Here is a 13,858-nt window from a genome sequence, read left to right as displayed (position 1 = left end):
TCCCCCTACTGGTCAGATATTATATGTTAAAGGAATATGCTTCCATCCTTAGGCTTTTTTTAAGCATTTGCCTCCAGGTGTATTGTTAAACTACATCTATTGAGGATGAAATCTTTCACCTACAAATTGACAATAACACATTTGCTGTAATCAGGCATATCTAGTTGCCTCAACAATTGCAGCCCCAGTTGCAATTGGGGTTGCAATTTCAAATTCTGTGTCATTACTAAGGAATAACGAAGTCTCTGGTGCACTCTTAGATTAAGAGAGAAAACAGAGTACTCAAGCGTCCTGATGTGAGAGAAAACGGACTCGTATGATGGGGGACCAAATAAAAAAAAGCATAGCTACATGTTTTGTGGACTACAGTATTGAGCGTACCCTTTTCATCACTTTGTAATAAACCTAGCCATGCCTATGTGTGTTTATGATATTTACCATAACATTATATATATATATAAATATATATATTTAGTGGGTCTAAATGGTCGTAAAATGGGAAACTTGGGGTTGGGTGCCTGGAACCAATTAGAATAAATCACATAGGATCTGTACTTTTGTTATCGCGTTTTTCGTTATCACGCATTCGGCAGGGTCCCAATTAGGCGCGATAACCAAGGGATGAATATACTGTACTGTATATACTTGTGACACTGGCCAGTTGCTTCTGGTGTTATGGTACAGGGGTACCAAGTGACAGCACTAGGATCCCGCTTCCTCTATCAAGGAATAAGCAATTGAAATTTACATTGAAAAAAAAAAAAATTCAAATAATGAGACATAGCGAACCTAAATGGCCCTAGAGCGGGCGCAGTCACGTTTGCGTCTTGTATGCATCGCGTATTCTTATAGACTGTGCTGCCAGGCGTATAATGATACAGTACAGTAACTATATATCCATAATATGTTTTGATAGATATAAGAAATGCCTATGTTACTGTTTCTGTTTTTTGTCTATTGTAGTGTACAATACATTACTTTTAATTTGATTTCCTTACTTACGAAATAAGAAGTTTACAGTGGTCCCTCGGTTAACAATGGACCTAAGTGCAAACCTGTATTGTACATGAACTAAATGATAGCGGTACTAAAATTGTTATGTCTATTGCAAATATAGATTGTTTATACAGGTATTCAAATAAATCACTATCTTACAAGAATCCCAGCAATGTAAGTTATATTCACCCAGGTCGTTTGGGTGGCAAATTATGAGAAGAGCTTAGTCACTCTTAAGTAATGATAAATAAACACGCAGGCAGGCCTTCAGCGCCAACTGTCAAATCTTATCTCAAATTTATAAACAAACAAACGCCAGACATTCTGGTGCCCTCCCCCCCCCGTGGTCTTCCCACCACACCTCGTGTTCCAAGATAAAAGTTTGGTGATTTCTTTATGTTTATTTTATATAATATCTCAGACTAAAGTTAGGATAATATAATTTGCATTGCTGAAATCCTTGCAAGACAGAGATTAATTTATATATAAGCGTCATATATTTTGCTCAAGATACAAAAAATGTAGTACATTAGTGTACAATACTGTAGTACATTTTATAAAAAGTTTTTCAACTGTATTTTTGGGTAGATTTACATAAATTTCTTCATTTATTTTCACCCATTTACATGCACACACCATACTAAAAGAAAAGTAATAGAAATAAATGACGTTAGTACAATGCTGGAGTGCACATGTACTAATTTGATTATGGTACTAAAATTGTTTTGTCTAGTGCAAATTATAGCATGTTTATATTCAAATAAATCAATATGTTACAAGAATCCCAGCAATGTTAATTATATTCACCCAGGTCATTTCACTGGCTTTTTATAGGAGAGAAGCTTAGTTACCTAAGAACTGATAAATATACACGCATTAGACCTGGGCCTGTGCCAACTGTCAAACGTACTACCTCCCCTCCCCCCTCCCCCCTCGCTCGCTCCCTACCTCCATCTCCCCCATCTGCCCGGCGTTGCTGGAATCCTTGTAAAACAGTGAAAATTTTAATATAAACGTCATGTATTTTGCACAAGAGATCAAAATTAATCACCTGTGTCACATTACAGTAGTGATTTAACAGTAAAAGTGTATATGTACGTATATAGTATTCCACATACAGTATTACCCCGCTTTACTCGGTTTCACTTTACGCGATTTCTCATATACGCGGTGCCTCGCCAGAACCGAACTTTCACTTTCCGTGGTTCATCTACCCATATACGTGTGAAGTATAATTTTTTTTTTTTATTTAGCTCATAAAATTCATACACATTACCCGGCCAGAATATAATTTACATTGCTGGAATTCTTACAATTTGATGATCATTTTGAATATAAACATCATAGATTTTGCATTAGACATACAAATTTTAGATCTAATGTTTACTCTGAGTAAATATGTTATCTTTTGTGCAAAATATATGACATTTATATTCAAAATATTCCTGGTCTTATAAGGAATCCAGCAATGTCAATTATATTATCCCAACTTTAGTCTGAAGTATTATTTATTACTAAAAAGGTAAATATTCTGGTTTTCCCACACATTTATCTGGTAGGGAGGGATCGACCGACCATCTGGCACGTGTGAAGAATATTTTTTTTTTTATTAACTGAAGATATTTGTTTTAGCTCATAAAATTCATACAAATTACCCGGCCAGAATATAATTTACATTGCTGGAATTCTTACAATATGATGATCATTTTGAATATAAACATCATAGATTTTGCATTAGACATACAAATTTTAGATCTAATGTTTACTCTGAGTAAATATGTTATCTTTTGTGCAAAATATATGACATTTATATTCAAATGTTCCTGGTCTTACAAGGAATCCAGCAATGTCAATTATATTATCCTAACTTTAGTCTGAGGTATTATTTGTTACTAAAAGTTAAAATTAGTTTTTTCACCCTACATTTCTCTGGTATGGAGGGAAGGTGGGGGGTGGGGGGGGAGGGTTGGGACCGACCAACCATCTGGCGCTGTTGGAAGAGGGGGGAGGCAAGTTGGGGTACTTTGATTGACAGATAGTGTCGTGAAGAATATATTTTTTTTATTAACTGAAGATATTTGTTTTAGCTCATAAAATTCATACAAATTACTAGTTTCTAGCGCGCCAAACAGCCACTGAACACACCAAGCTTGGCATCAGTTTGATTATCGGTTCAGAGGAAGGAACATCTTGTTTGAGACTCTTCAACATAAATGCTTTTTTTCTGTGTTTCCAGTCAAATTATTGGTCATTCTGAAGTTTATTTTACATATTGACAATATATAATGCAGTGCAGTGTTGATTTAAAGAAAATAATCTTGAATTAAACCAAGTGAACTAAAATTTTATGGGTGAAATGGCAGCATGGGGTGACTTCTCTTCCAACCCAATGCCTTCTCTTCTCCCTTCTCCTCCACCCCCACTTCCTTCTCTTCTCCCTTCTCCTCCTCCACCTCCCACTTCAAATTCACATAAGCATCATCATCCAGGAGCCTTCTACATACACACCTCAATGTAAGTGTACTTTACTGCATTTTTTTTACTTTAGGTAAATTTCAGTGAGCTGGAACCAATTAACCACAAACCCATTGAAACAATGGTTTCGGTTATCGAAATTTTCGGTTAACGAACAACCTTCTGGAACGAATTGTGTTCGTTAACTGAAGGACCACTGTATAAACGTCATATATTTTGCACAAAAGATACAATTTTTGCTCTGTCTAATAAAATTCTTAAATTAGATCTAAAATTTGTATGTCTAATGCAAATTTTAGCTTGTTTATATTCAAATTAATCACTATCTTTTAAGAATTCCAGCAATGTAAATTATATTCTGGCCGGGAAATTTCTATGAATTTTATAAGCTAAAAACAAAAATCTCGAGTAAATAAACTAATTATACTTCGCCAGACGCTATCTGTCAATCAATCAATCTTCCCACGCTCACTGGCTCCCTCCCTCCCTCCCTACCCAGACAAAAGTTTGGTGGTCTCGTTAGGGTTTAAAGTGTTTATCTTATAAAATATCTCAGACTAAAGTTAGGAGAATATAATTTTCATTGCTGGGATCCTTGCAAGACAGCTAATAATTTGAATATAAAAGTCATATATTTTGCTCAAGAGATAAAAATTGTAGTACATTAGTGTAGAGTACTGTACAGTAGTACCCCGATTTACGTGGTCAATTGAACCCACAGGGTACCACGGAAAGTGAAAACCGCGAAAAGTGAACAACAGAACATATGGGATTAATTCCAATAGAGACTGGCCCGACCCCCAAACTCTACTTTTTCCGACACAATACCTATGTTGTAGTAAAAATAACATCTAAATTTTATGATGGTATGCTCACACAATTAATATTTAAGAGAAATACAGTCGCCAGGTTAATGTCCATTCAAATAATGGACTCAAATCCCCCCCCCCCTCTTCCCAGCTCACTAGCTCCTACCTCTCTGAGAAATGTTTGGGTGAAACCACTAGATTTTAACGTTTAGTAATAAATAATACCTCAGACTAAAGTTAGGATAATATAATTGACATTTCTGGATTCCTTGCAGGTCAGGGAATATTTTGAATGTAAACTTCATATATTTTGCACAAAAGATAAAATATTTGCTTTGTGTAAACCAAATTATTACATTAGATCTAAAATTTGTATGTCTAATGCAAAATCCATGATGTTTATATTCAAAATGATCATCATATTGTAAGAATTCCAGCAATGTAAATTATATTCTGGCAGGGTAATTTGTATGAATTTTATGAGCTAAATAAAAAAAAATTAAAAATAAATTATACTTCACTGCGCGTATGAGTAGATGCACCGCGGAAAGTGAAAGTCCGGATCTGGCAAGGTACCGTGTAAATGAGAAATCGCGGAAAGTGAAACCGTGTAAAGCGGGGTAATACTGTAGTACATTTCATAATGTAAAGTTTTTCAACTGTATTTTTGGGTAGATTTACATAAATTTCTTCATTAATTTTCATCCATTTACATGCACACACCATACTAAAAGAAATGTAAAAGAAATAAATGACCTTAATGCAAAGCTGGAATGAACATGTACTAAATTGATTACTGTACTAAAATTGTTATGTCTAGTGCGAATTATAGCTTGTTTATATTCAAATTAATCACTATCTAACAAGAATCCCAGCAATGTAAATTATATTCACCCAGGTCATTTCACTGACTTTTTATAAGAGAGAAGCTTTGTCACTTAAGGACTGATACATAAACACGCATTAGACCTTGGGCGCCAACTGTCAAAAGTACCACCTCACCTCCAGCTCCCCTCATCCCCCACGTTCCCTCCCTCCCTCCCTCTCTCTCCCACCATCTGCCCAGCCAGGGTTTTAGGCTTACAGTTTTTATCTTATATAATGTCATAGACTAAAGTTAGGAGAATATAATTTGCATTGCTGGAATCCTTATAAGACAGCGAATAATATGAATATAAACGTCATATATTTTGCACAAGAAATAAAAATTAATCATCTGAATCACATTACAGTAGTGATTTAAGAGTAAGAATGTATATGTACGTATATAGTATTCCACATACATGTAAGTATAAATACAAAGTTTATTGCTGGGGATGTGGTGTTGGTTCCGAGGCAGAGGGCAGATAATTATTGGCCCTCACCTGTATCACTTGTATCACCTTTATCACTGTCCACCAGAGAGGCTTGCAGGGCCTCTTTGTCAAACCCCTCAAAGTCCATATCCTCACTATCACTATCACAGACTTGGGCTGGCAGTGGTGGGTGGCGGGTGAAGAATTCTGTAATGTTTTGTTGACTGGGTGACCTAGCACGCACCCTGCCCGCACCGCTTCCCATGTAAATGATGGAAGGTACTGCGTAACTAATAATTGCCGGTCTGGCCAGGTGCCGCGTAAATGACCAACAGTGTAAAGGAAATCCGCGTAAATCGAGACTAAACTGTATATATACGTACACATACACTCTTACTCATAAATCACTACTGTAATGTGATACAGGTGATTAATTTTTATCTCTTTTGCAAAATATATGACGTTTATATTCAAATTATCCGCTGTCTTGCAAGGATTCCAGCAATGCAAATTATATTCTCCTAACTTTAGTCTATGACATTATATAAGATAAAAACTGTAAGCCTAAAACCCTGGCTGGGCAGATGGGGTAGAGGGAGGGAGCGAGCAGCAGGTGAGCTGATATGTTTGACAGTTGGCGCCGAAGGTCTAATGTGTGTTTATTCATCAATCCTTAAGTGACTCAGCTTCTGTCGTATAAAATACCAGTGAAATGACCTGGGAGAATATAATTTACATTGATGGAAATCTTGTAAGATAGTGATTAATTTGAATATAAACAAACTATAATTTGTACTACATATAAAAATTTTTAGTACCATAATCATTTAGTACATGTACAGTACAGGTTTGCACTTAGGTCATTTATTTCTTTTGTCCCAAAGTCAGTACACAGACAAAATTTTCATCTGTAATTCACTTTAAATGGCTGGCAAGCTTAAAAGTGAGTGTTTTGTGGTGCTGAGAAGAAAAAGAGACTCCTATTTTAGATTTTTTATGTGTTATTTAAGCATTTCCGACTTACGACCTGGTTGTCGGTCCCTAACCCTGTCATAAGTCGGGGAGCAGCTGTATAAAATATACTAAACTAATGTACTAAAATTTTTATCTCTTGTGCAAAATGTATTACGTTTATATTCAAATTATTCAATGTCTTGCAAGGATTCCAGCAATGCAAATTAAATTCTCCCAACTTTAGTCTGTGATATTATATAAGATAAAAACTTAAAGCCTACTGTATAACCACCAAACCCTTGCTGGGAAGGGAGAGGTAGGGAGGGAGGGGTGACAGTGACATGTTTGACAGTTAGCGCCGAAGGTCTAGTGAAGTATTTATTTGTTTATTTATGTCCTTTAGATTGAGTTTTTGTTTTTTGCTTATAAAATGTCATAGAAGTGACCGGGGAGAATATAATTTACATTGCTGGAATTCTTATAAGATAGTGATAAATTTGAATGTAAACATGCAATAGTTTGCACTCGACTAAAATTTGTACATTATTTTGATTATATGTACAGTACACCTTTGCCCTTAGGACACTGTGTTCATGTAAATGAGTTTCAATAAATGAACAAAGTTACATATATCGAGCCAAAAATATTAGTTAAAAAACTTTATGTAGACAGAGCTTGGATGGCTAAATTTTAGAATGACCAATAATCTTAATATAAAAAATGCAAAAATATTCAGGAACACAACCGTCTTGATATTTACTCCACTGGAAACGAATGTAAACATAGAACAGATTACTGAATTGGCAGATTAGCCCATCAGCTGATGCTCACAACAAAACGTGATGTTCGAAAGGATTTCATTAATCAAATTATTGTTCGTTAACCAAATAGAAGATTCTTATGGAAGGTAATTCGTTAACCGAAATTTCGTTAACCGAACCGTTTGTTAACCGAGGGACCACTGTACTATAAAGAACAAATTTTTTTTTATTCTAGGAGATGGGCTGAGGTGCATCTGGGTAGACTCTCAGTCTTTTTAGTATTTTGTGTTTCTCTCCAGTACCAAACTAAATTATTCCATTGAAACAAAACTTCGATTTAGTGCGAATTCGGTTTCAAGCGACCTCTCTTGGAACCTATCTCGTGTTATATCGACATTCTACTGTACTTTCATTTACTATTTTTTGTCATTCTATTTTTTCTTTTGTTTTAAATTAAGTGATTTTATATGTAAGGACTTAAGCTATGATATAGTGGGATTTTAAACATTGTTCTGTAAGTACAGTATGCACATAGCATGTTTCCTGACTTACGTACAAATCTGTCTTAAGAAAGTCCTCAGGAACAGAACCCGTTCGTAACACAGGGACCCTTTGTAGTGGTACAGGCATAGGGAGAGCATCTCTCGCGTATGCTTCTTGTGAACGGTCCCATTGAACTTAATTAATTTTTAAACCATGCAGGTACTCAGGCACGGAAGAAAACAAAAACAATTTACATTGGATTATGAGAGCTGCAGCTAGCCCACGGGGTTTGAAATAACAATGAAGGGTACCAGGTCGTTTGACCTGTGCCCGGGTGGGCTATTCCGTAAAAAAAAAAAATAGGGGGTTTTAAAATGTCAATTGAGGATAAGCAAAGTTGCAAATAGCCAGGTATGCCTGAACTGTACATGCAAAAACAATAAAAAAGGGAAAGGCAACAGGTGGTGATTACCTCAGATAGAGAGCATCTCGCAACTTAATTCATGCAACTTGCCTCTTTATTATCATCAACTAATCCACAGTAGAGAAGACATCTGATGATTGTTGAAGACAGGAGGAAGAGAATTCTTGGAGATCGACTCATTGATGAATCTACTGCCTGTGATATCCCAACACTATCCTCCATGAGATGCATAACTGATTTATATCTGCAAGAAGGGTCAATTAAAAGAAAAGTACTGTACATACCATAAACCCTTCGCAACAGACATCAATAAACCTTTTGATTTTTTATCCCAACACATATTCATTAACAAAATAATGAAAATTACAATGTAAAGTGATTAAAAATGGTAGCAAAATCTAATTTATATTAACAAGCTCAGGTCAGAAGCATAAATTCCTTGTCTAGCCCAAGACACCTCCAAAACAGTCTCCAAGAGATTGATCTGTACTCTCTTCTATCCTCTGCAAACTACTCCCCCCCCCCCATCACCACCCATTTCAGTGATGTAGTATTATGAGGATTACCTTTTCATAACACATTTTATCACATCACAAGGGTTTTCAACAAAGGCACGCTTTCAATAAATGAAAATTACTGTACATACTGTACCTTAATTTACAAGAAAATAAAACCAATCTTATAATTAAAATACACTTTATGTAATAAGGCAAAAGACCACTTACCCACTTAGCCTTACTGTAACATCTGGAAACTGAAGAATTTGTAACAAGAGGTTTCTTGCTTTATCTAACTGCTCTTCATTAACACATCCAATAGCAATCTGCTTCGCCATACCTCGAACAAATTTTTCTACAAACACAGTACTTTGATGAACACTGGACACTGAGAGAGACTTCACTGCCAGATCAAGGAACTCCTCAAGCTGTGAAGATGATGTCTGCAGAAATCTTGCAGTAGCTTGGAGACCTTTGGTAGCAAACAGTACACATCTGAATTGGTCAGCTTCAATGGACTTTACCTGACTTAGATACTGTAGCAAAATGTTGTGCTGATTATTATACTCAAAGTAAAAGCCACCATCATATAATACTAACATGAGCCCTTCTGACACATCACCATCAATGACCTGTAAATGACAAAAAAGATGAAATATTTTCATGTACTGCATATTTATAATATCTACATATCAACAGATTTTAATATATCATTCAAGCTGAAAATCAAACAATATTCTAACCTGGGAAGAAGCTTCAAGAGGAATAAAATCCACAAGAATTCTGCACAAGACCAATGACAAACAATGGATGTTTAAGATCTGCTTTTCAGCTTCTGTTTGAATTGCTGTTAAATTCTTAGCTTCATAACTGGCCATGATAAGGTAAGAAATGCATCGTATAACCTGAAAAGATATGGTAAATAGATCTTGAAATCCTATTTTCTAACCGAGATGTGATTCATAAGCATCATGCCTCCTATGTGCAGATTAAGTGAAAAGAATGTATCAGTTACTAACAGGCAGTATAAAAGTATCAGATCAGATGTGAAATTATCTGTTAATCGTCCAATATAAAAGGTGAACTGGCGATGTAAGGAACACATCCACCTTATTCCTTAATTTGAATGAATTTTTTTTATTTATGTCATTGCATTTCTCAAGAATGCATCCCCGACATAAACCAGGGTATGTATTATTGTACAATATCTAAAAACAGTATCTGTTCACACACTGTGAGAAACATGGGACCATGTACGCCATGGGCTCTTAACACTCGTCTTGCCCGCGGTGTCCACTGTTTCTTTGCGCATATCAGTCACACTAGAATAACCCGTTATAGAACGTCTTTCTTTTCTCACACGGCCAAACTGTGGAATGCTCTGCCTTCTTCTATTTTCATACTCGCACAACTGTCTCACTTCAAAAAGCTGGTTTTCCGGCATCTTCGTGGTGTACAGTGAGGTCTGCTCTAACGCGATTTATGAATTAGGAACGATATTTGTATAACGCGAATGCTTGTTTGCTATAACGCGATTTTTGCTTACTATTTTTCCAATTTTGTGGTATTAATTGTGAATATGGTAAAGAAGAATATCTCCAAGAAGCGTTCTGGTGATAGAATTCCCGGTGATGATCGTAAAAGAAAGGATATAACACTTGAAGAGAAGCTCGATGTTATCAACCTCAAAATCACCCTTCTCCCCCATCAAGTTACATTCATATTTTTTCAAGGTAAAGTGTTACATTTACTGTATGATTTCATTATTAGATATAAATGTAACATTTATTTAGACTGTGCTATCCTTTGTGTTAGGCTAACTACTAATTTTTTCGATTTCGAGTAATCTGCACCTAACCCTATTTTCTCAATAAGCCCTGTTATTTCTATTATGCGATTTTCTATAACACGATATTTTACAAGAACACAATTATCGCGTTATAGCAGAACTACCTGTATATTAATATACAGTCGGCCCTTAACACACGCGGGTTTAGCATACGCGGATTGCCCCGCCGGAGGAATATTCAGTACATTGAAGTACATTCAAATCGCGCGCCATTCAACTAGCGCACGGCACCGAACATGGGACACCGCCCGCTCCCGCAACCTCACACACACACACGCATAGCTCTCCCTCACTCAGTCAGTCTCGCTGTAACCACACTTGTGTTGACATCAGCATTGTAGTTGCAAAAACATTACATTTCCGTGAATGTATTATATCAAGCACAGAATGAATAGAATATCACTAATATAAGAGTATTTTAACCGAAAACTATTAAAAAAACGAGTAACATATCTTGAACATCGGAAGGCTAGGTAAAGTCTTTTGTTTTCATGTAGTTTATCCTAATTTACATTGAAATGCATTACGTTTCAGCAAAACTACTATTTATTTCTGAGAATATGGAAATGTAATATTTTTGCTGAAATGACGTACGCATTACAGTGGAAAGTGACGAAAGCAATGACTCGCTTTCTTTCGTTCAAAAGATGTTACCGTAATCGCTTTTCGAATGGTTTTCAGTTAAAAAACTGTTGTATTACAATAATATTCTATCCTAATTTACTTGTGATGCAACAGTTTTTTAACTGAAAACCATTCGAAAAGCGATTACGGTAACATCTTTTGAACGAAAGTCATTGTTTTCGTCACGATTTTATCCCACTTTCCACTGTAAAACGTACGTCATTTCAGCAAAAATATTACATTTCCGTGAATGTAGTATATCAAGCATAGTATGAATAGTATATCATTGTAATATAACAGTATTTTAACTGAAAACTATTACAAAAACGAGTAACCTCTCTTGAACATCGGAAGGTTAGGTAAAGTCTTTTGTTTTCGTCATGTATTTTATCCTATTTTACATTGAAATACATCACGTTTCAGCAAAACTACTATTTATTTCTGAGAATATATTCATTCAGGCACAGTTTAGTTAAATATACATGTGCTGTAACATTTTTTTAACTGAAAACGATTCAAAAAACACGTACCCTCTAGCCCTGTTCAAGGAGAAGACTGGGAGGAGCTGTTTGGTGCTTAAGACGATGACAAGGAAAATGATTTTGATGGATTTTAATGAAAATATTCAGAAATATGGTATCTTAGTATTTATTCAAGTGAATTAGGATAGAATATTATTGTAATACATCATTAATACCATGGGCCGATTTTTCAAACTCAAAAAAAAAAAATTCGCCTCCGTATGACACACCCTAGTGGGGTATGCTATAACGAACGGATCCTACTACGAATATTCCTATAACGAACGGTTTTACCTATAAAATTGAGAATGCTATAACGAACGCAACTCCTACAACGAACGCGGATGAATATGGGACTATTTCGCCTGGCGCATGAATATTGTTGTACCGCGACCCACAACAAGAGCATCAGGCACCATCTTTGTCTCATTGTGTAGCCAGTGCACCACTGTTATTGTTGAAATTTCGTCTTTTGATGTGGAAATAGAGTTATTGTATAAATATTTCGTTATACAAGTGTACAATTGTGACAATGAATCGTCCAAGGCGAGTGAGAAAGCTCATAACTCTTGAAACTAAGAAAGAAATCATAAAGAAACATGAGGATGGAACAAGCATTGCGAAACTTAGTGATAAATGGCTAAATCGACTATATGTATGATTTTAAAGAATAAAGAGGAGTTGAAAACAGTGCAAGTGGCTAAGGGAATCTCTAGACTTAGCAAAGCAAGGTGTAATGTGATTGAGGAGATGGAAAATTTACTCTTAGTGTGGATAAAGGAGAAAGAAATGGCAGGTGATAGTGTTAGTGAAGCTATAATTTGTGAGAAGGCCAGACAATTGTTTGAGGACCTTAAAGCCAAGACTCCCAGTGCAAGTGATAGTGATGTGCCAGTGTTTAGGGGTACCAAGGGGTGGTTTACTGGTTTCAGAAGGAGAAATAAAATACATAGTGTTGTGAGACATGGTGATGCTGCTAGTGCCGATAAGAAAGCAGCTAAGGAACACCATGACATTTTTTTGAATATCATTAAAGAGGGAGGCTTTGTTTCTCAGCAGGTATTCAACTGTGATGAAACTGGACTTTTTTGGAAAAAAATGCCTCGCCGTACATACATTACCAAGAAGGAAACTTCTGTCTCTGGCCATAAGCCAATGAAAGACAGGCTTACCCTCCTTCTTTGTGCTCATGCTTCTGGTGACTGCAAAATAAAGCCACTCCTTGTGTACCATGCAGAAAACCCCAGAGCTTTCAAAAACATTAGGAAGACCCGCCTTGGTGTTATGTGGCAGTCAAACCCAAAGGCTTGGGTGACCAGGAATTTATTCTCTGAGTGGGTGATTGAGGTGTTTGGACCCAGTGTTCGGGAATACCTCAGGGAGAATAATCTTCCACTGAAAGCTTTGTTGGTGATGGACAATGCACCAGCCCACCCTCCTAATTTGATGGTTGAATTGCCAGAGGAGTTCAACTTCACCACTGTGCACTTCTTGCCACCCAACACAACACCTCTCATCCAGCCTATGGATCAACAGGTAATTTCTAACTTTAAGAGGCTGTACACAAAGACACTGTTTAGAAAATGTTTTGCGTCCACTTCTTCCAGTGATGTTAGCTTGAAGGAATTTTGGAAGAGTCACTTCAATATAGCAGACGCTGTTTTTTTAATTACCTCAGCCTGGAGAGAGGTTACTGTGAGGTGTCTTTGTGCTGCTTGGAGGCCATTGTGGCCTGAATGTGTCCTTCAAAGAGACTTTGAAGGCTTTGAAGAGTTAGAAGAAGAGGCTGTTGTTCATGAAATTGTGTCTCTGGGCAATTCCATGGGCCTGGAAGTGGATGATGATGTTGAGAAGTTGGTGGAAGAGCACAATAAGGAATTGTCCACTGAGGAGCTGCTTGAGCTTCACAAAGAGGAAAATGAGACACTGAAGCGGAGCTTAACTTCTGAGGAGTCAGGGGAGGAGGAGGACAAGGAGGAAAGCCGCATCATTCCAGCCAAAGATCTCAAGGATGCGTTCTTTTGCTGGAGCAAACTGTCCAAACTTGCTGAGGATTATCATCCTGATGTTGGTTCTGTGCAAAAGGCCATCAGTGTGTTTAATGACAATGTTATGAACTACTTTTGGAAGGTCCAGAAATCAAGGTTGAAGCAGCCAACCCTGGATTCCT

General features: G+C 36.6%; 1 protein-coding gene across 6 annotated transcripts in view; it reads right to left on the bottom strand.

Annotated features, from left to right (window-relative positions):
- Positions 1-13,858, bottom strand: part of LOC121854446 (rotatin-like) — a 167,895-nt gene that overhangs the window by 89,236 nt on the left and 64,801 nt on the right. For all 6 annotated transcript variants that reach the window (XM_042349118.1, XM_042349117.1, XM_042349113.1 and 3 more), the window contains 3 exons: positions 9,438-9,599; positions 8,923-9,326; positions 8,288-8,441 (listed from right to left, as the gene is read on the bottom strand). In XM_042349118.1, the coding sequence (XP_042205052.1) occupies positions 8,288-8,441; positions 8,923-9,326; positions 9,438-9,599 (720 nt within the window). The remainder of the gene's footprint in view (positions 1-8,287; positions 8,442-8,922; positions 9,327-9,437; positions 9,600-13,858) is intronic.

This window comes from Homarus americanus, unplaced genomic scaffold, assembly GCF_018991925.1.
Source record: "Homarus americanus isolate GMGI-L3 unplaced genomic scaffold, GMGI_Hamer_2.0 scaffold53225, whole genome shotgun sequence".
Classification (NCBI taxonomy): Eukaryota; Metazoa; Arthropoda; class Malacostraca; order Decapoda; family Nephropidae; genus Homarus; species Homarus americanus.
The sequence above is the reverse complement of the archived record's forward strand: the minus strand, read 5'-3'. Positions and strand labels throughout refer to the sequence as shown.